At 29.7% G+C, this 23,146-nt stretch overlaps 1 protein-coding gene and 1 long non-coding RNA gene across 2 annotated transcripts in view; both read left to right on the top strand.

Annotated features, from left to right (window-relative positions):
• LOC134722970 (myosin-7-like) overlaps positions 1-19,041 on the top strand; it is a 51,131-nt gene extending 32,090 nt beyond the window's left edge. Inside the window, exons 16-36 of the mRNA XM_063586603.1 lie at positions 931-969; positions 3,791-3,820; positions 6,222-6,251; positions 7,733-7,762; positions 9,113-9,142; positions 10,022-10,051; positions 11,047-11,076; positions 11,383-11,412; positions 12,260-12,289; positions 12,596-12,625; positions 13,544-13,573; positions 13,866-13,895; positions 14,650-14,679; positions 14,881-14,910; positions 15,219-15,248; positions 15,799-15,828; positions 16,030-16,059; positions 16,367-16,396; positions 17,333-17,362; positions 18,296-18,325; positions 18,887-19,041. Of these exons, the coding sequence (XP_063442673.1) occupies positions 931-969; positions 3,791-3,820; positions 6,222-6,251; positions 7,733-7,762; positions 9,113-9,142; positions 10,022-10,051; positions 11,047-11,076; positions 11,383-11,412; positions 12,260-12,289; positions 12,596-12,625; positions 13,544-13,573; positions 13,866-13,895; positions 14,650-14,679; positions 14,881-14,910; positions 15,219-15,248; positions 15,799-15,828; positions 16,030-16,059; positions 16,367-16,396; positions 17,333-17,362; positions 18,296-18,325; positions 18,887-19,041 (764 nt within the window). The remainder of the gene's footprint in view (positions 1-930; positions 970-3,790; positions 3,821-6,221; positions 6,252-7,732; positions 7,763-9,112; positions 9,143-10,021; positions 10,052-11,046; positions 11,077-11,382; positions 11,413-12,259; positions 12,290-12,595; positions 12,626-13,543; positions 13,574-13,865; positions 13,896-14,649; positions 14,680-14,880; positions 14,911-15,218; positions 15,249-15,798; positions 15,829-16,029; positions 16,060-16,366; positions 16,397-17,332; positions 17,363-18,295; positions 18,326-18,886) is intronic.
• Positions 19,042-19,422: 381 nt separating this feature from the next.
• On the top strand, positions 19,423-22,769 carry LOC134721774 (uncharacterized). The gene is made up of 4 exons (XR_010107924.1): positions 19,423-19,454; positions 21,250-21,279; positions 21,631-21,660; positions 22,735-22,769. It is a non-coding gene; the product is annotated as an uncharacterized LOC134721774 (long non-coding RNA).
• The last annotated feature ends 377 nt before the right edge of the window (positions 22,770-23,146 follow it).

Below are 23,146 nucleotides of genomic sequence, written 5' to 3'. Positions count from 1 at the left end.
TTATTATTTTACTCTCGATCATATATAGCTTGAAAGCAATGTAAAAGTTAGAATCGTATAATGTGATAAACTTGTAACTTTGAACAAATCGCTGTATTTACTTTGACATTTGGTAAAAGTTTGAGGGTTGTTTCATCAAAACCAGCATGAAATCAACTTTGATATTTCATCTTCAGTTTGGTGTGACTGTCCAACATTGGTGACATTCAAAATTTTTCTCTATAGATTGTATTCCATTCGAAAGTGCCTTCTCATTGTACCATGTTTGTTTGTTTAAAAGAAGCAGCCTTCTCAAATTTTGATATCTAGAATCCTGCCAAAAAAGTGTTTTAAAATAAAAAATATCATGTGCATTTAAATACAATAACTGCAAACCATCGCATATAAAACCAATTGCAAAATATACACTCAATAACAAGGAGTCAATAAAAGAAGGACGAAATGTACCAGAGGGACAGTCAAACTCATTAATCGAAAATAAACTGACAACGCCATGGCTAAAACTGAAAAAGACAAACAGATTAACAATAGTACACATGACACGACATAGAAAAACTAAAGAATAAGCAACAAGATCACACCACTTTCGAGGAAAAAAATTTAACAGCAAGGATCTTCATTTTAGCTTTCTCCATTTTCGATTAATTCTGGGATTTTGTTCCACAAACTTAAGAGAACAAAATATTTTTGAAAATCGATATAAAACAAATGCATCGCTTTTAAGTTCGCATGAAAAATGAAGAGAGTACATTTTAAGTCTATATAGTGATTATCACAGAAATCATAGCAGTTTAATTACGTTATAAGATATCAAGAGAAGTATATTGTGTTTGCTTATAGGATATTATTAGTATGCCGTTAAAATAGAAGATATCAACAAAATGCTAGATATATGCTATATTTTTTTTAAGAGTTTTCTTTTTTTTTCAGTGAAGAAAGTAAACAAGGTAAAGACAAATAAACCGATAGGTCAGTATATTAGATTTTGCAATATATAAGATGAATAAGAAAATCAATATAGCTTAAAAAAATGTATTTTTTAAGGATGTATTCTTATGATGTTCCATTCTCGTTGTAATTACGTTCTGAAATTAAAAAAACCATGTGATTCAAGGGAAAACATCAATAAATTTTAAAAATATCATAATCAATCATAACTGAAGTGAACCACCATATGATTTTTTCTTCACCAATTATTTATTTTTGCAGTCATGTTAACCCACAAAATCAGGTTAAAAAAGTTTAATTCTAGAAATTTTTGGATTCTCAGAGGTTTACATCCTTAATTGACATTTACATATTTCTCTTTCTTGAAATCCCTCAAACTATTAGAGTCAATGGTTAGTCTGGTCATCGAAATTATAGCCATTAAATCTATGGTCTGATGATCAGTGTTAGTAATCACTACCTCTCGTCATACGATGTCTGTCTGATAAGTTAAATAAAAGCATCTGAAAGTACCAGTGTTTACCGAACCTTAACTATATAACCACTCTCATGTTTAACCTTTTGGTAACTTATGTAAGACACACAGCTGTAATACAAACAAAAAAAAACAAAAAAAAAACAACCCAAAAAAGTTATGAATACATTCAGTTATAAACTCTTTTTTGTTATATCTTCTTTCTATTTATATATCCATAGAAGTCCTACAACGATGTTGTTCATGCATATTACAAAATTGTGTGTTTATAGTTCATAAATGATGAATAGAACACATCAATTTTCATATTTAGTTATTCAATAATGGTTTTGCGTTTTATGAAAAAAATAAAATTGGTAAAATTGTAGCTAACCCTTGGGAACTTTTATTGACGGTATCATGATTTATTTTCAAGTTGTAGCCATAATCCCGCCATCTTTTCTTCAAAGTCCGGTCACTCTTGACTTTAATTTAACGGGTTGACACTATGATAGTGACACATTATCTGTTTTGTGTTGTGTGCACACCTTTTGTTCTTTTGTTCTTAGATTGAAAAACCTTTATTTGCAGAAGCATCATTAAACTTTAACTTTGACCTTTAATTTCCAAAATTCATTTAAACCTTTAACTTGAACTTTAATTTCTTAAATCACATTATACATACCACATACTGTGTTCCTGGGTCAGTATAATTCATTCCGATTGAAACCATGTATTCCATCTTACACAGAAGCAATGACCACCGTGTAATATCAGTACAGCGGGTATAGGTACTAACCAAGCGGGCGTGATCGATTTTTACCTCATACGGCAACGAAAACCTTTGTTTTGTTCACATAATATCAATGTGTACCTCAATCTTAACATACTTGTTGTTTTAAGAAATGATTAGGTCGTAGGTTGATAATTAGGGATGTCTCATTATTTTCCCAAATAAAGAACGATTACTAAAAGCATGTGCAAATACTTGTCAAAGAAGTTGGCACTCGTCTCATCCGATATAATTCTTTATTCATTGCAACTCTTTTTCTGATAGAAGGCCAATGTGCGTGTGTAATAAGTATAGTTGTATCAATAATTGGCATTGAAATCTTTTATGCATATGTTTTTTTTCGATATTATTCCGAAAAGAAGCATTGTGTACGGTGTTTAGCTGACCACATAAATCCTTCTGTACGGTTCATAGTTAAGTTGCTGTACATCGTACACAAAAACAAAATTTTCTTACTCTTTTATTACCCAAAAAGTTTTAAGGAATAAGTAAGCACAGGTAGGTTAATGATTGGTAACTGTTACTTCTGCCCTGTATTAGCTTTCTTTCAAGTAAAACATGTAAATTTCTCGACAGTTGTATCGAAATTGAAAGTTGGTGTTGACATTCACAACTATTTGCGCATTTGCAAGTTTATTGTTCTGATTAGAATATAAAACTTTTCTTATAAATAGTGAAAAATCGATGCAAAAATTATTTTGGAATAGGAATTTCAGATGTTGAGAAATGTACACTGAATGTTGGTAAAACAAAACAAAGATTTACGTTGCCGTGTCAGTTCACAATCGATTATGCCCGCTTTGTTTGTACCTATATCCGCTGTACGATGATACACGGTGATGACTTTATAAAATAAAAATCTAAAAACTAAAAATCACAAAGCGACAATGCCTCAATACTAAAATTCATAGCAAGGTGGAGTATTTCTCCCGCTATACGAACAACTTTAGTTTTTGTGTTGTTTCACGCGGAATCTTTTCTAAATTTTTGAAGGAAATATCGATAAAGATGCATTATTTTAGTTCATCGGAGACTACGATATTTATTTGAAAGAGAGAACCAGTAAAATATCGACATATTTTATTGTACACAGAAATCTAGTTGAAAGTTTTAATACTATAAAAATGGCAATTAGCAAATTAAATATTAAAGAAAAAATATATTGCATTCAAACTGATAAGTCGAAAACAAACTGACAACGACATACCAAACAACCGAAGAAAATTAATCGATCAGAATACAAACAACAGTTTTAATACAAATCACAAAAACATACCAACTAAAGCCAATAACTGACTAGCACAAACTCCACCAAAAATTTGCAGTGATACCAGATCCTGTCCAATATGCTGTACCGTACATGATGCTTATGTAAGGACACACGTGACGATAACCTTTCATTCGATAAACAGTAAGTCACATTCTAGTAAAATGCCGTGAATGGTATATGATTGTGGTTTAGTAGGACAATTATTCGTCGTCATCCTTGCAATAGCTCGTACTTTTAATTAATACAATTTGTAGTATGAACTGTGTTTAAGTAAGAAATTCAATTACCATTGAATTTAAATTCACACATTTTCTTTTATTTTCAGTTAAGAACCAAAAGAAAATAATTGAAAAAGGTAAGGATATTTTCAAAGTTTTGTTTGTTTTATTTCTAATACAAAAAGTATATATTTTTTTTATAACAATATGTACAATGTATTGCCGTCTGTTGTTAAACAATGTATGTTATATTTGTTACGATACGAGATATATGGAATTCAGGAATATTGAGTTAATGATGATGTTATTTACGACATACCATAAATGGTAAATGTGAGTATTTTTTCCGCATTTTGCGTTTGTTCTCTGGTATGATATAGACTTCAATGGAAATATTTGGTATGTACAAGTCAGTCAAGTGATGATATTACTTTATCAGATTTTTTAACAATATATAACTTTTTTCTAAGATAAGCAGTCGTAGATAGTTGATACATCATTTTGTTTATTTTTTTGTTTGTTTGATATACGTTTCATCTGACACATCCTTCAACGTATAATACAAATCTATAAAAAAGAAGATGTGGTATGATTGCCAATGAGACAACTATCCACAAAAGACCAAAATGACATAGACATTAAAAACTGTAGGTCACCGTACGGCCTTCAACAATGAGCAAAGCACATACCGCATAGTCAGCTTTAAAAGGCCCCGATAAGACAATGTAAAACAATTCAAACGAGAAAACTAATTCTGTCTGTTTTCTATCATCATCACCTATATTGCCTGAAATGAGTGACCATCATTTGATTATGGAAAGGAAAATTACGACACATGGTTATAATAGTGTTCTTATATTGATCCATTTCTCATCTGTAATCTCTTGTAGAAATTTAATGGTTTTTCTCTTCAACCTGCTCCTACTTAAAAAATTTTTTTATGAAAGTGTCGAAAACGGTCGACATTGATAGGGATTAGTGTAAAACGTATATTCAAATGTTGTTACATGTGATAAGTGTAAATAAAGGCAATATAAATTTACCACTGCCAAAGTCATAAATCGATTACTAGTAATAAAAAACAAAAAAAATGGTTATAAACTAAATCCGATGGAAACACACCAACTATGAGAGGAAAACCACGGAAAATCGGAAACACCGAACTGCAACAAAACAAAGGCAAACTGACCTTTAATATGTTAATTTAAACGTATTTCAAATGTTTTAACAGAATGCTAATAAAATCAAATCTTTTTGACTAAATGAATGTAAATAACTCACGGAACATGTTTTTGTCTGCGGTGTTGTAAGTTCAATTACTCCTTACACCTGACTTGTTTTCTTTGGAGGGCTATGCACTTTTTATTTGTCCAAAAGAGATTTTTTATTTCATTGTTTTAGGAAAAAAGAAAAATAAAAAATAAAAAAGTCAAGCGGCCAAAAATGCAAGTGATTTTTGTTCAACAAACGTCTACCATTCTCACTAAAAGGATCAACAATGAGAAAAGGTCTTAGTTAAAGAGTAAAATATATTCGGTTCAAATCGAATCTTACATTCGTTTTATTTGACATGCGATTTAGGAATGCATGGTTTCAATGCCCTTGAACTTCTTTATTTGGCCTTTTAAACTTTTTAGACTCGAGTGCAACTGATAAGTCTTTTGTAAACGAAATGCACGTCTGGTGCAAATACAAAATTTCAATCCTGGTATCTATGATGAGTTTATTTAAGTCTGATCTTGCTAACTTTACACAAAACGAGATACGTAATTATCAATAATTGACATTGTCAAATTACAACAACAGTCAGACCAATCCTTATCTAAACTATAATAGGACCTATTTAAAGTAAAAAAAAGTCATTGCTTGCTACATTTCGAATTTATGAAACCACGTTATATATTTCATTCTTCTTAGTGTTAATCAAAGCTTACCCGTACATTTTGTAATGGCCCCTGGCATCATATAAGATTTTAGAGATCCGTAGAATTGCAGGAAAAACGTCAAAATCTATATTAACCACGACTGAGAATGGGTTAAGCTACGCGTAAGACATTTCCCATTGGAAGTTACAAAAACTCTCTACCATTCAGTACAAAATGAGGTGCATTAACAAGTTATTTGTTTTTCATTTATCAATAACATAAAAGGACTTACCTCAAATGTGACTCGGACACTATTAATGCATTTACCACATCAGCACACCTTTGATGTATTCTTGTATGCAATAATTTTTGGTAACAATCTACCTAGGTATAATAGTGCTATGATTAAGACAAAAGCACGTCAATTTCCGAGGTACTCCTGGACATGTAATTATACATGTATATCACTGGACGAATAGTATATTTCATATGATCTGATATTCTAATTGGGAGTGGTGTTTTCATCAATTTTCATGATAACTTAAGCTGTCACATAGCTGCCGGGCATCAAACGACATTTGGCAGGTGATGCCATGAGGTATCATACACCTTGAAGTGAATATCAATTTTGATCGCCAAACATTTTTAATAACTTTCTGGGGGTAATTTTCAGTGAAGAAGATAAGGAAAAACATGTCAAAAGGTAGGTATTTAAAAGAAAATAATTCAAAAGGGGGAAATACCTAGTATAAAGCAATGGGTTAAAGACTTTGATTTACAAGAATCAAAAAAGCATGTATGGTGACAACATTTAATTTTTTTTTTTTTTTTTCAAAAGCATGAAGTTAACATGTCGTTTAATATTTAATTTCATAATCATATTTTATAGATTTCCTTTTATTCATAAATAAATATACTCTCCTGAAGTGAATCTTGCCCAACATGTAGCTTAAAAAATAACTCGTTTATACACATACTTGTTATTATATTTGTTAAAAAAAAACATGGTAAAAAATTCTGTTTTTGGCAAAGTTGCAAAACAATTCAATCTGAGGAACTTATAAGCTAATGACCCATCTCGTATAACTTTTTTTCTTTCTACTATATTCAAATACCTGGAATTAATACCTGCTATTGAGTTATATGGTTAGGCATATGACCATATAACATACAAACAGTGTTTAATTTACAGCAGATTTAATATGTCTTATGAATGACGGTGTCAATTTTTCCAATAGACATACACTTCAACAGAAATTTAAAAAAAAACAAAACAAGAGAAATTTCGTGTATGGATTTTCCCAAAAAAAGTAATAAAATGCATATATTCACTGCTTTTTTCATACATTTACAACCAATAATGCCAAATTATAATTTGTCTTTTAAACTACAATTATTTCATATACCTTTTCTATGTTCAGATGGTTAAAGTTTGTTTGCTTGCATAATGTCTTTAAAAAAATCAAAATATCGCTCAATTTCATATAGTTTGAAGTGTTTACTTTAATCGAAAATCAGAAAAAAAACCTATAATATTAATGACATAAATGTTTGTATTGGCCAAAATAAATCTACACTTTTAAATTTAAAACTTTGGTCAATGAAAGGATTTTTTGGCTGATTGCATATTCAACATCAATTGTTGCTATGCCGGGTCATTTTTTTTTATTCTACACAATTAATGTCTTTATTTTGTGGACAATTTTAGATGACTGTTCTTTTTCATCATGATGTATGCAAGCTATTTCATTAGTTTTCCCCCTGATCCATACTAACGAGTAAATCAAAATAATCACTAAACTTTCTAGCATAATTTTGCAAGAAATCATATTTTAGGGGGGGGGGGGGGGGTGAGGTGTAGAGGCGTGGTGAGAGGTAAACCTTCATTATGATTCTTCATGAAAATAAGTTAAAAATATAATGTAGAATATTTTGTATGTTATGCAGGATTAAGACCGTGTCAAATAAGTTAATTTATATCCTAGTATCTATGATGAGCAATTAAATCAATTCAAAAGAATATTGTTGCAAAGTAAAAAAAAAAGAGACTGAAATATAGTGTAATTTACAGCCTTCTAACAGTGGCCTAGGTCCCCTAGTGGACACTTTAACAAATCGATTATTGTTGACTAATTAATCAAAGTTGAAAACATTTGTTCTAATGCCTGTCATTTAATACTTCAGAAAAGAAAATCAATAAAGTAATGCCAAAAGGTAAATATAATATCTACTCCGTATCTTATTTCAGTTACGAAATTTGAAAAAAATATGTCAGTATGCAAACTATAATTGATATAGTGCTTTCAATAAAAGTGAGGAGTAAATTTCAATGGTTTTTGTTCTAAGTTCTCGGCTAGTTCTTTGTTTTTTTAGCTCACCTGGCCCAAATGGCCATGTGAGATTTTCCCATCACTTGGCGTCCGGCGTCGTTAACTTTTACAAAAATCTTCTCCTCTGAAACTACTGGGCCAAATTAAACCAAACTTGGCCACAATCATCATTGGGGTATCTAGTTTAAAAAATGGTGAACGGTGACTCGGCCAACCAAACAAGATGGCCGCCATGGCTAAAAATAGAATATAGGGGTAAAATGCAGTTTTTGGCTTATAACTCAAAAACCAAAGCATTTAGAGCAAATCTGACACAAGAGTAAAATTGTTTATCAGGTCAAAATCTATCTTCTCTGAAATTTTAAGATGAATCGGACAACCCGTTGTTGGGTTGCTGCCCCTGAATTGGAAATTTTAAGGAAATTTTGCTGTTTTTGGTTGTTGTCTTAAATACTATTATAGATATAGATAAACAGCAATTATGTTCAGCAAAGTAAGATTCACAAATAAGTCAACATGACCGAAATGGTCAATTGACCCTCTAAGGAGTTATGTCCTTTACAGTCAATTTTTAACAATTTTCCACTGAAACTACTGAGCAAAGTTTATTATAGATAGAGATAATTGTAAGCAGCAAGAATGTTCAGTGGTCAATGTACAAACACATCACCATCATCAAAACACAATTTTGTCATGAATCCATCTGCGTCCTTTGTTTGATATTCAAGTAGACCAAGGTGAGCGACACAGGCTCTTTAGAGCCTCTAGTTTTGCAAAGTGGAGGTCGAAATATATAGAGGACATAGTACAACTTAGATATATCGTAACGTAGTAAATTGATTGAACAGTAATCAACGTACGTAATTTTAAAAAGTCAGAGATGTAATTGGGTTTAACATATCTAGATCGATTGATTATCAAGTTAGTAAAGGCACGTGGACATCGACTTCAAACATACGAACAATGACATCAATCCTGAAGTAACAAAAATATTTTGCTACATAACTTGTTTGTTTAACGAAATTATACAGAATTTGTTTTGTTTTTGTTTTTGTTTTAAAATAAATAGCATATCGGAAACGTAACAGTTTCCATTAACGTAAGTCGTGTAACCTACTAAAAACCAAAAATGGGTCGGTCCTGAATTGGTGAAATAATTAGTTGCTTCAAAATATTTTCAAATACAAATCATAAAAAAACAATTCACATTAATTGAATATTTTTTATGTTTCAGTTACAAACGTAAAGAAAGTAGCACCAAAAGGTAAACACAATTAATATACATTTACTATCTACAGTCTATATAAATCAATTTGTTGGGACAATATGCATACCACTATAATGTTGAATTAGGGATGTTCACTGCATTTATTAGATTTATCAACTTCTTAATGAATTCATTACAGCGTGTAGAGGATGCAATATATTACTATTGCCATATATCATGAAATCATGTGTCGGTCCTGAAGTTTTGAACTAACTAGTTGTTTTGATTGATTATTTCTAACGTACCGTTTAAGGTTCATGTGGACCCTATGGCTAAAATGGCCGTATTTTCACCTCAAAATTTACTATGAAGTCAGACAAACCTGTGCATCTTGAAACGTTTTAAGACATATCATGCCCTAGATAAATAAAATTCAAATGCATTGTAAGATTTAGAAAATTCATAACTTAACTGGATTTTGCCGTACACATTTTTCTTCCCTGCAGAAGATGATAAGATTAACAAACAGTTGAGTTTATCTTGATATGGTCCACTCAGGTACACAGTTTATATAACCAATTATTGTCATGTATCTGTTGTCCATCTAATGTCCATGTCAATCAATACTGCTCACTTCAATTATTACCTGTGGGGAAGTTCTCAAACCTGTGTCCCAACTTAGGTTATTTTGGCACCTTCTGGAGAAATGAAAAAAAGTGCACGGAAAAATCCTGGTAAGTTTCTATTTTTCTAAAACATAAAACATATTTGAAATTATTTTATCTAGGGCATGCTATTCCTGAATTTTTTTAAAAGATGTGCAGGTGTGTCTGTACTCTAAGTAAATTATGAGGTGAAAATACGGCCATTTTAACCATAGGGTTTACATTAAGTTAACCTTAAGACAAATTAAGTTTATGGAATGTTATATTTCAGTGACGAAAATTACCAAAATTAAGCCAAAAGGTAAATATAGTTGTCGATGTTTACTAATTGGATACATCTTTGTTGAAATAATGCCTTCTTTAAAAGTATTTTGTATTTGTTTTTGTCTTAGTGATTAGTTATTTCTTTTTTTTGCTAAGAGAAGGTCTAAAAACATAGAACATAACCTCAATGATAATAATCTTATAATTGAATTATCAAATTTATCAATCAGAGGGAAAATGTCATTAAATATAGATTTTTACGCCCCATTTATGGGCATTATGTTTTCTGGTCTGTGCCTCCGTCTGTTCGTCCTTTCGTCCGTCTGTCCTGCTTCAGGTTAAAGTTTTTGGTCGAGGTACTTTTTAATGAAGTTGAAATCCAGTTAACTTGAAACTTAGTACAAACGTTCCCTATGATCTTTATAATTTCAATGCCAAAGTAGAGAATTTCTCCCATTTTCACGGTCCACTGAACATAGAAAATGACAGTGCGGATGAGGTATCCATGTACTGGAGACACATTCTTGTTTTACAAAATGATGGTCGAAATACATAGATTTAAATATATTTAACTATGTAATATCATAGTAAATTCTTCAAAACTAAGTGGTTAGTTTCAACATTAGAAGTCTTTCTTCAAATCCTCATTATTTGACAATAACAAGATATATTAGTTGTTATTTTTTTTCATTTTTTTGTTTGTTTGACATCTTATGTATTTGCAGATTTTTTTGTCAAATAATCGATCACAGATATCATTTGTTTTAAAACGTTTAACGATATTCTGAAATTCCTTACATGACGTCACAAATTAAATCGGTTTTTAAATATTCAAAAAAAAAAACCGTGCAATATGCTCTGTGCAATATGCGTTTTTGCTATCCGCCGTTTCCTCTCTACCTTCGAAAATATAGTTTAACATGTGACTATCACTAAACGAATCAAAGTTGTTAAAATATTCGAATTAATAATATTATCCTATACAAACTATAATAAATAATTCACATTTGTTGATTATATTTTATTTTTTAGTTACGAAGATAAAGAAAGTAGAGCCAAAAGGTAAACATATTTTACATTTACTATCTGCAGTCTATATTTTTCAATTTGTTTTGACAATATGCATATCATTATGATGTTGAATTAGGAATGTTAACTGCATTTATTAAATTTTTCAATATCTTAATAAATTCTTTACAGCGTGTAGAGGATGCTTTATATTTAAACTTCTTTTGACATTGATCCTGGATCGTACTAAAAATCATTGTTCGGTCCTGAAATTGTGAACTGACGAGTTGGTTTAAGATAATATCCTATACGTACCATATAAAAAAAAATCACGTTTATTGACTATGTGTTATATTTCAGTGAAGAAAATTACCAAAATTATGCCGAAAGGTAAATATAGTTTTTGATGTTGACTAATTTGATACGATATTGTTGAAATAATGCCTTCTTTAAAAGTTTTTTTAATTTGTTTTTGTCATAAATTATTTGTTAGTTCTTTAATTTTAAATTCTGCTTAGTGAAGGTCTATATACATAAAAAATAGCATCGATGATAAAAATCTTGTTATTGAAATATCAAATTTATCAATAAGAGGAAAAATGTCATTATAATTAGATTTTTTTACAATGTTAAGGTTGAAATGCATAGATTTAAAGAGATTTAACTATATAATATCTGACATAGTAAATTCTTTAAAACTAAGTGGTTAGTTTCAACATAAGAAGTCTTTCTGCAAATCCTGTTCATTTGATCGTTTTCTTTTCTTTTGTAATTGATAAATCAGAGATATACAATATGGTTTAACATATCAGGATCAACTGATTGCAATGGGCATTGAGTTTGAAACCAACGAACAGGGGCATCGATCCTGAAGCAAAAAACAATTCGATCCAGAACGCGTAAAGTCCAATCCACTTCAAACTTATTATACATGTTCCCAATGATATGATCTTTGAATGCCAAATTAAAGTTTTGACCACAATTTCAAGGTAAACTGAACATAGAAAATGATAGTGCGAGTGGGGCATTCATGTGCAATGGACACATTCTTGTTTTTAAATTAATTGCATATCGCAAACGTAGAAGTTTTCATTAACGTAAGTCTTATAGCCTATGAAACATTACAAATGTGTCGGTCCTGAATTTGATTTTTGAAAGAATGTTGATTTAAAATATTATCCTATACAAACTATAATAAATAATTCACATTTTTTTGTTATTATATTTCATTTTTCAGTTACGAAGGTAAAGAAAGTAGAACCAAAAGGTAAACATATAAATATACAGTTACTATCTACAGTCTATATTATTCAATTTGTTGTGACAATATGCATATCATTATGATGTTGAATTAGAGAGGTTAACTGAATTTATTAAATTTATCAACATCTTAATGAATTCATTACAGCGTGTAGAGCATGCTACATATCTAAAACTTCTTTTGACATAGATCCTGAAAGCTACTTAAAATCATGTGCCCGTCCTGGACATGTGAACTAACGAGTTGTTTTGAGTTAATATCCTATACATACCATAAAAAAATCCCGTTTATTGACTATTTGTTATATTTCAGTGAAGAAAATCACCAAAATCATGCCAAAAGGTAAGTATAGTTGTTAATGTTGACTAATTGAATACAATATTGTTGAAATATAAACGCCTTCTTCAAAAGTATTTTTATTTGTTTTTGTCTTAGACGATTATTTAGTTCTTTATTGTTTTGCTAAGTTAAGGGTCTAAATGCTAAGTGAAGGGTCTAAATGCTAATTTAAGGGTCTAAATGCTAATTTAAGGGTCTAAATGCAAAAACAATACCCAAAAGTGATAATAACTGTGTTATCAAAATTTTAAATTTATTGATAAGAGAAAAAATGTCATTAAACCTAGTTTTTTTTACAATGTGTCGGTCGAAATGCATAGAAGAAAAGTTACAACAAAACTAGATCATATCATAGTAAATACTAAAAAACTTAAGTGGGTAGTGTTATCAGAAGTCTTTCAGCAATATCGCTTTCTTTTCTTTTGTATTAAATTGATAAAACAGAGATATACAATATGGTTCGACATATCAAGATTGACTGATTTGCAAGCTAATGAAAGCACGTGGACATTGACATTAAACCTACGAACAGGGACATCGTTTCTATAGTAACAAAACAAGATTGCTATGAACGTTCAATCAACTTCCAACTTAGTACACATGTTTCTTATGATATGATCTTTCTAATGTGAATGCCAAATGATAGTTTTGACCACAATTTCACGGTCCACTGAACACAGTAAATGTTAGTGCGAGTGACGCGTTCGTGTTCTATGGACACACTCTTGTTTTTAAATGAATTGCATATCGCAAACTAAGTATTTTTCATTAACATAAGTCTTATAGCGTGCATGTATTAAAAACTACAAATGTGTTGGTCCTGAATTTGATTTGTGAAAGAAAGTTGATTTGAAATATTATCCTATACAAACTTTAATAAATATTCATAATTCACAGTTGTTGATTATATTTTTTTTTCAGTTACGAAGGTAAAGAAAGTAGAGCCAAAAGGTAAACATATCAATATATATTTACTATCTACAGTCTATATTATTCCATTTGTTGTTACAATAAACATATTATTATAATGTTTAATTAGGTATGTTAACTGCATTAAATTCATCAACATCTTAATGAATCCATTACAGCGTGGTAAAGGTGCTACATATAAAAAAAAATATATTGATACATATCCTGTAGCCTACTAAAAATCATGTGTCGGTCCTGAAGTTGTGAATTCAGTTAATATCCTATACGTATTATACAAAACAATCACGTTTATTGATTATTTATTATATTTCAGTGAAGAAAATTACCAAAATTTCGCCAAAAGGTAAATATATCTTTCAGTGATGGCAGTATGAAACTATATACCTGTTATAGTGATTTCAATTAAAACGAGGAGTAATTTTTTATAGTTTTTGTTCTTGTTTAGTTCTTTGTATTTTTGCAAAGTGCAGGTCGAAATACATATATGGCATAGTACAACATAGATATATCGTTACATAGTAAATTTATAAGAACTGCAATCTGGTGTACATACGAAATTTACCTACAAATATTAAATCGTGTTATAAATATTTCATAAAAGAAGAGAGAAAATGTCATCAAATTGTGTTTTTTTGGCGATATGGAGTTGAAAATGCATAGAAGAAAAGTTACAACATAACTAAGGGCTGTTCCAGAAAATACTATGTCCCCCCCCCCCCCCCCCCCCCCCCCCCAGGGACGGCACTTTTTTTTTAACCCCCACCACCCACAGAAATAAAATTTAATTAGAACAGCACTCCCTTTGCATTTTGGTATTTCAAATACAACCACCCACATACTATTTAAAAAAATTGCCTTCCCTGGGGGGGACATAGTATTTTCTGGAACAGCCCTAAATAATATCCTAGTGAATTCTGAAAAACAAAGTGGTTAGTTTTATCATTGATGGTCTTTCGGCAAATTCATGTTTTATACATCATCTTCATTTGATTGTTTTCTTTTCTTTTGTCATTGATAAATAATGAGTTGATTTAAAATATTATCCAATACAAAGCACAAAAAACAAATCACTGTGTTAAATATGTTTAATTTTTCAGTTACAAAGGTTAAGAAAGTAGCGCCAAAAGGTAAACATTATTTATAAACAGTTACTATCTATATACATTCAATATTATATAATTTTGTGTTACAATATGCATATCATTTTAATATTGAATAAGGGACGTTAACTGCATATATTTGATTCATCAACATTTTTATGATTTCATCAAATCCTATACAAACTATAATAAATAATTCACATTTGATGATTATATTTTATTTTTCAGTGACAAAGGTAAAGAAAGTAGAACCAAAAGGTAAACATATTAATATACATTTACTATCTACAGTCTAGTATATTATTCCATTTGTTGTGACAATATACATATCATTATAATGTTGAATTAGGTATGTTAACTGCATTAAACTCATCAACATCTTAATGAATCCATTACAGCGTGGTAAGGGTGCTACATATAAAAAAAAATATATTGATATATATCATGTAGCCTACTTTAAATCATGTGTCGGTCCTGAAGTTGTGAACTAACGAGTTGTTTTCAGTTAATATCCTATACGTATTATACAAAACAATCACGTTTATTGATTATGTGTTTTATTTCAGTGAAGAAAATTACCAAAATTTCGCCAAAAGGTAAATATATTTTTCAGTGTTGGCAGTATGAAACTATATACCTGTTTTAGTGATTTCAATTAAAATGAGGAGTAATTTTTTATGATTGTTTGTTCTAAGTTCTTGGTTAGTTCTTTGTATTTTTGCAAAGTGCAGGTCGAAATACATAGATGGCATAGTACAACATAGATATATCGTGAAATAGTAAATTATAAGAACTGCAATCTTGTGTTTACGAAATTTACCTCACAAATATTATATCGTGTTATAAATATTTCATAAATGAAGAGAGAAAATGTCATCATATTTGATGTTTTTGTGGCAATATGGAGTTGCAAATGCATAGAAGGAAAGTTACAATATAACTATATAATATCCTAGTAAATTATAAAAAATTAAGTGGTTAGTTTTATCATTGATGGTCCTTCGGCAAATTCATGTTTTATACATCATCTTCATTTGCTTGTTTTCTTTTCTTTTGTCATTGATAAATAATGAGTTGATTTAAAATATTATCCAATACAAAGCACAAAAAACAAATCACATTTGTTAAATATGTTTAATTTTTCAGTTACAAAGGTTAAGAAAGTAGCGCCAAAAGGTAAACATTATTTATATACAGTTACTACCTATATAAATTCAATATTATATAATTTTGTGTGACAATATGCATATCATTTAAATGTTGAATTAGGGACGTTAACTGCATATAGTAGATTCATCAACATTTTTATGATTTCATCAAATCCTATACAAACAATAATAAATAATTCACATTTGATGATTGTATGTTATATTTCAGTTACGAAGGTAAAGAAAGTAGAGCCAAAAGGTAAACATATTAATATACATTTACTCTCGACAGTCTACATTTTTCAATTTGTTGTGACAATATGCATATCATTATGATGTTGAATTAGGGATGTTCACTACATTTATTAAAATTTTCAACATCTTAATGAATTCATTACAGCGTGTAGAGGATGTCACATATTTAAAACTTCTTTTAACATAAATTCTGAAATCTACTTAAAATCATGTGTCGGTCCTGAAGTTGTGAACAACTGAGTTTTTAAAGTTAATATCTTATACGTACAAATATGAAAAATCACGTTTATGGTCAATGTGTTATATTTCAGTGACGAAAATTACCAAAATCAAGCCATCAGGTAAATATAGTTGTCGATGTTGACTAATTGTATACTAGATTGTTAAAATAATGCCTCCTTTAAAAGTTTTTTTATTTGTTATTTGTCTTAAGGTAGTTCAGGGGTACACCGCCAACTTGAATTGTTCAATCACAGTACATAATCGGTCTTGTTCTTTGCCAAAATCTGCCAATTTTGAGACAGATTTGCAATTTATTAGTTACACTGTTTATTTATATTTTTACTTGTAGCAAGAAAACAAGTTCGTTGACACCATTTTTTTCTGTTTATTTTCTTAAAATATATAAAACCTATCTTCTCATATTTTATTTAAAATTTCTGTCTTATAGACTTTTTTTTATGAACAAAATTGATTTTTTTCATAAACAATTTATACAAATTTGGGCAGCATGGAACGACTTGTATCTTGAAAAATGGCGCAGTGACCCATACTTTTTTTTTGGAAAAAAAACATTCTTTATGTAAGTCTGCATTTATCTTTTCACATTTTTATGAAACAGTTTGATTTGTGAATGTTTATCTCTAAACTAATGCTGCTCTGCTCTTCAAGTTCCTTAGTCATTTATTAACACATAACTGTAAGTTATGTTTAATTTTCAAATGTACACTTGTACATAATACGTTTAATGTAAGAAGGGTACCTCCACTCAAATATTTTGTTGAGTCATCTGGATCACCTGGACATTCAAAGGATTTTTTATACTCACATTCAACATAAACGATTTCTTGTTGAAAGATAGAAAGTATCCTTTCTATTAAGGTATTAATGGAGTTTTATTTGATGTTGTGTTACTCGGTTGCAATGTAGAAATGACGGTGATATCGCAGATAGATGTGCAACATAAACAAAGGCGATGTAACGAGATGCTTTGGTACACTCTTATTAACTGACCATATTTAAAAATGTCTTATATTGTGTTTCGTTTTATATTTCAGTGAAGAAAATTAAGAAAGTTGAACCAAACGGTAAACACATGTGCATATTATCTGTTAGAAGACATGCTGTTATTGTTACTACATGTTGTTTAATCGCGGTATTTTTATTATATTTTATCCTTTGCCCTTTATTGCAATAGCTAAATTGAAAATAACTACAGATGTACAAAATGTGTTGTCTTATCAAAAATGAACTACAGTGCACGGATATACGAAATGGTTACCTTCAATCTATAACATTTCACTTCATTTTAAAAAAAACAAATTCTTTCAATAACAAACAAAACTGAAATGATTTGTTTTGGATTTTAGCATGCCGTGTATAAAAAAATATCTAACGCCGAGCAAATTATCAAACTACCATAAAACGACAGAGTTGAGAAAACAGTACTAGGAAAACTAATATAACAATTATCACGAACCCCAACAAAATGTAATTGTTCTAAAAAGCAAATATGTGTGAAATTTTCATCGTCCTATTTTTTTTAATGATGTAAGGAGGTTTTTGGTTTTTTTTCTGATTTTACTGTAGGTTACATATATGCTTTTATATGTTTGAAAAAGAATAGTCCAGTACATATTCTTCTATCTATAATGATAATATTTGAAAACTGGTCTTACTCAATGCTTTTCAACTACGTGCTTGTTTGGCTTTAACACTAAATTGATCTGAGCGTCACTGATGAGTCTAATGAGAAGACGAAACGTGCGTCTGGCGTATTAAACTACAACCCTGGTACCTTTAATTACTATTTACATCAAACAATAGTCTACCAATCGGTACTGATGCCTACATGTGCTTGCCAAGCTATATATGGCGACGGTGATTTTGACATAAAACCTTCTATCAAACCTTTATCTTGAAGTAATAATGCACAGGTGATTTAATGAGTTGCTTTGGTACCCTCTTCTTAACTGACCATATGTAAAAATGTCTTATAATGTGTTTTGTTTGTATTTTAGTGAAGAAAGTTAAGATTGTCAAACCAAAAGGTAAATACATGTGCATTATCTGTTTGAATACTGAGATTCAAACTCTCATTAGTCTATAAAATTACTTAATGTCGAGCAAATAATCAAAACGACCATAAAAAGACAAATTTAACAAAACGGTTCTTAAAATACTTATAGAATAAAAACACAAAAACCAACAAAATAAAAATTGTTGGAAAAAGCAAATATGTCTTAATGAATTATAATATTTTTGTGATAATTTCATCGTCCTAAGTATTTTTTTATAAATAATGTTAAGAAGTTTTTGTTTTCATGCTTATATCTGTTGGATTTATCCATCTTCTTATCTCTATAATAATAATATTTGAAAACTGCTCTTGCATGAAACAATAGCCTACCAATAGGTACTTACGAAAGATTTTGCTTTTGATGACGATGGTGACTTTGACATAAAACCTTCTTTCAAATTTTTATCTTGAAGCGATGATACAATTAAGAAATTATGCCTTGTATCTATGATGAGTTTATTTGATGAGCTATTTTCACGTAAACGCATTATAAATGGATTTAGACATTAATGAATTACGTTTTATATTTTAGTGACGAAAATTACGAAAATTAAGCCTAAAGGTAAAAACAATTATGATGTTTACTTACAGGATAATGTATTATTGATTTCATTGTTCCTATCAACATTAAATTTTCCATTCCTTTCCACCATGAAAGGGGAAAGGAGTAGGGGTGAAATCAATTGATCAGACCCAACTGGAATTTTGGGTGTACCAAACCATACACTTCATATCGAAAAATACAACCCGTTGTTGGGTTGCTGACCCTGAATTTTTAATTTTGTAGTTTTAGGTTACTATGTCGAATATCATTAATAGAAAGAAATAAACATATCAATAATGTTTAGCAAAGTAAAATCAACTAACAAATCAACATGCCTAGAATTGTTAATTGACCACATAAAGAGTTAGCGCCTTTTCCAGTAAATTATTCATAGTTTTTCTTAAATTTTAAAATTCTTTTTAAAAACCTTCTCTCTGAAACGACTGAGACAAATCTAACAAACATGACCATAATCATGATAGTTAGTGAATCTAGTTTAAAAAATGTATTTGATTTTATATTTCAGTAGTGAAAACTAAGACAGTGTCCCCAAAAGGTAAACATATTTGCATGCATGTAAATGTTCTGAACTCATGGTTTTATTGATACTACAGTTATAATGAAAATAAAGATAATTGATACAAATGGAAATGAGACAAATCGCTATCATACACCATATGACGTAGAGGGTTAGATTTTATATACAGCTCCATGTCCTCTCTTTGAATAGTAATATTGTTTATTTTCATATTTGTTTGTTTTCCCTTTCGTTTGCAAAATTATGTCTTTCTGTGTGTATGACAGGTTACTTGTATTTTTTATAGATATTTCAATAAAGTATCGTATTTGAATTTATGGTGTTGGTCTGAATTGAAACACAAAACTACATCAAATGTAACAACTTTTATTAAATGATACTGTCATATTATACTAACGACAATTGCAATATAAGTTAACAGTGATATACATTTGTGTATGTTCTTAAATCAACAATCAACAATTTTCTGTCTAGATAAGACGAACATGTATCAATCATACTTAAGATTTCCCAAAATTCGACAAAAATGAAACACATAGAGTTCCGTCGGAAACTTTCCAAAATGATGGTAACTAAAAGTACTACGCAAATAAATGAATCATTTTTGTAACCCTCTTCTTAGTAAATCGACTAACAAACGGACACTTTAGACAACTACGAGCACACTTAAAAGTTAAAGGTAATCTTTAACTTTATTCTCAAAGCTTAGAAAATTCAAAAGACAAGAATTCTATTATAAATTCTGACTCTGTTGAAAACTGGAAACTGGAATAATTAGATTCCTTTGGAGAAAATGCTATAAATAATTAAATGCTCTATTGAGTATTCAGAACTTTAAACCTTCTGTATTAGAGAAACTGTACCTTCAGATCTAATCAGACAGTCAGTACTCATTGACTGCTAACCGGCGATCGGAACAAGCTAGAACTGAAGTAAAATACTATTAATCTTACGTTTTTGTTTTTTTATCGCGCGCATGAAATTCGGAATAAGGTTAAAACGTATGACCAAATAAGGAAACTTTGTCATCCAAACCATATTATTGCAAAAAGGTCCGCATTGTCGGTTCGAAAAAAGATCGTATGGAGTAATTTCTCTTATTTAAATTTATAAATAAAGCTACGTTCTACATCAATTTCACAAAAGATACTTTAACATTTATCATAAGTCGAAAAACTTTCACAAATATAATTCAAAACAGTCCATAAAGAAAACGATTTCCTTGGACTTAACTTTCAGAATAATAACCGTTACTTCCAGTAAAAGGAAAAATGAAATAACCCTATGTAAATTGAATATACACATTTACTGCTATAATACAAAGTACAGTTATCAGAAATAGAGAGAAAATAATGTAAACATATTTAAGTTTAAATACGAAGTCATCATTATTCATTAATTATTCACAAGGTTACATGAATAGTTGTTCTAAAAAAAAAATTAACAAAATAAACAAACATTTTGGCACTGCTATCTTCTAAAGTCACTACTGTATATTAAATTCATTCTTTCTAAATAAAATAGAAATTGAGCTGTATATCTTTCGATCTTTTCAAACTGCAATTAAGAAAGAGGCGGATGATACCTTCGGGATATTCAGCACTCATAAGTCGAAGAAAATTTACAACTGATCAATCACAAAAGACAGAATTTGCAAAACCCTTCTTAGAATGCTTATAGACTGAACTACACGAACTCCACCAAAATGTTGAGGTTAACATGTTCAAATATGTCTGAATTGTTAACAAATATGATTTTTTTTATCGGCATTTATTGTTGAAGACTCTAATGTATTGTTTTTTTTATTTTTTAGTAACGAAAACTACGAAAATTATGCCTAAAGGTAAATACTATTCATGCAGATTTACTTTAATACTGTACCGCATTCTTGAATTCATAAAACATTCTTTGAAATTGTCAAGCCCTTTATAGCTTGCTGTTTTCTGTGTGAACCAAGGCTCCATGTTGAAGATCGTACTTTGACCTTTATTGGTTTACTTTAATGGATTTTGACCTTGATGGAGAGTTGTCTCATTACCACTCATACCACATCTTCTTATATCTGTATTGTATAAATGGTTTTTTTTACTCTTTTGTTATCAGATGAGTTTTATTTCTCCTAATAAATAATAAACATGATGATAATTGATTATGATTTTATTGTATTTGATTATAAAAATCTTTTATATTTCAGTTAAAAAAGTTAAGACAGTTGAGCCAAAAGGTATATAGATGTAAATGTGTTAATTATCTAAAGTCAAGATGTTATTGTAACTCCAAATTACAATCATTTATATTAGAAAAAACAATATGTTATATGATTGCCAAAGACACCACTTTGCATCATAACAGAATGAAGCAGAGGGTTAGAAACTATAGACCGATAGCTCCATGTCTTGGTCAAGTTCAATACCAATACTGTTTTTTTTAAACGTTTGTCCCTTCTTTTTGAAATAGTTGAATTAGAAAAACATCAACATCAAAAAACGACAAAAGTTACTTTAACATATATCATTGTAACCTTTCAAATAAGAAATAAAAATATTCTTTCAACTCTAATTTAATTGGAACTGTTTTCTTTGGAAAATTAATAAACCACGTAAAACAATAGAAATACGTGCGGAATTCATCATGCGGATTTCCAACACTCTCGAGAGGAATCAACAATGAGATAAAAAAAAAGAAAAGAATGATCACAAACAAACTAGTTCACAAAACAGTACTAAGGATGTTCATAGACTGAGCTTCACAAACTCCACCAACATTTTGGAGGTTCATAAGATGCAAATATGTCTAACTATCACTTGACTTTGTGATGATTTGACCTCCTATGTGTTTGGTTTTTCTTTTGATGTAAAGACGCTGATGATTGATTATGGTTTTTCTTTAGTTTAAATATATACACATATTTTCCGACTAAAATAAAAATTGTGATAAACTATATTGTGACAATACTCATTCAGTTTTTAAATTAATTGAATTCCAGCCAGAAATAACCACAACCATCATATCTAAATGCTAAAACAAAAATAGTACACAATTTGAAGTGTGAAAAATATCAACACTATAATATGAAAACTGATTCTATATGAAATAAATTCGCAAACAATCGGTACTGAGAAGTACTTGTGTCATGCAATTTACTTGTCAAGTTATGTATGTCTAGAGACTTTGACTAAGTACCTACCAACAAATGTTTATCTTGAAGCACCATAACAACTATCTACAGTATGCCTTGATTAAATTGATTTACCTACACTGATGATTAATTGTTCTCATGATTTTCTTTTTCATAAAGTGACTAAAACTACGAAAATAATGCCAAAAAGTAAGTACCGTTGCTGATATTTGCTTCTTGTATTACCTCATATAAATTGTATACATAAAACATTTTATAAAAAGGAGATTTTTTCGTTTGTTTCTGTATTAAATCTAAATTTGTTATTTAATGTATTCCAAAAAGAGTTCGGTAACATAGATAAATTGTGCAACATGTGGATAGAAGTTGTCGTATTAAAGACACAAACTTTAAATTGGGATACACATGGAATTTGATAAGGCATAATATATAAATCAAAGTGTAATCGCAATCTAATTAAAAATGTAGAAAAAGTATGTAATTGTCAAAGTTTTATCTGTTTACATAGAAATCCATTTGAATCGACTATGATTGTTCAATAACAAGAATAGTATCAGTACGTTGAATACGT

The sequence above is a fragment of the Mytilus trossulus genome, chromosome 6, assembly GCF_036588685.1.
Source record: "Mytilus trossulus isolate FHL-02 chromosome 6, PNRI_Mtr1.1.1.hap1, whole genome shotgun sequence".
In the NCBI taxonomy this organism is placed as follows: Eukaryota; Metazoa; Mollusca; class Bivalvia; order Mytilida; family Mytilidae; genus Mytilus; species Mytilus trossulus.
The sequence above is the reverse complement of the archived record's forward strand: the minus strand, read 5'-3'. Positions and strand labels throughout refer to the sequence as shown.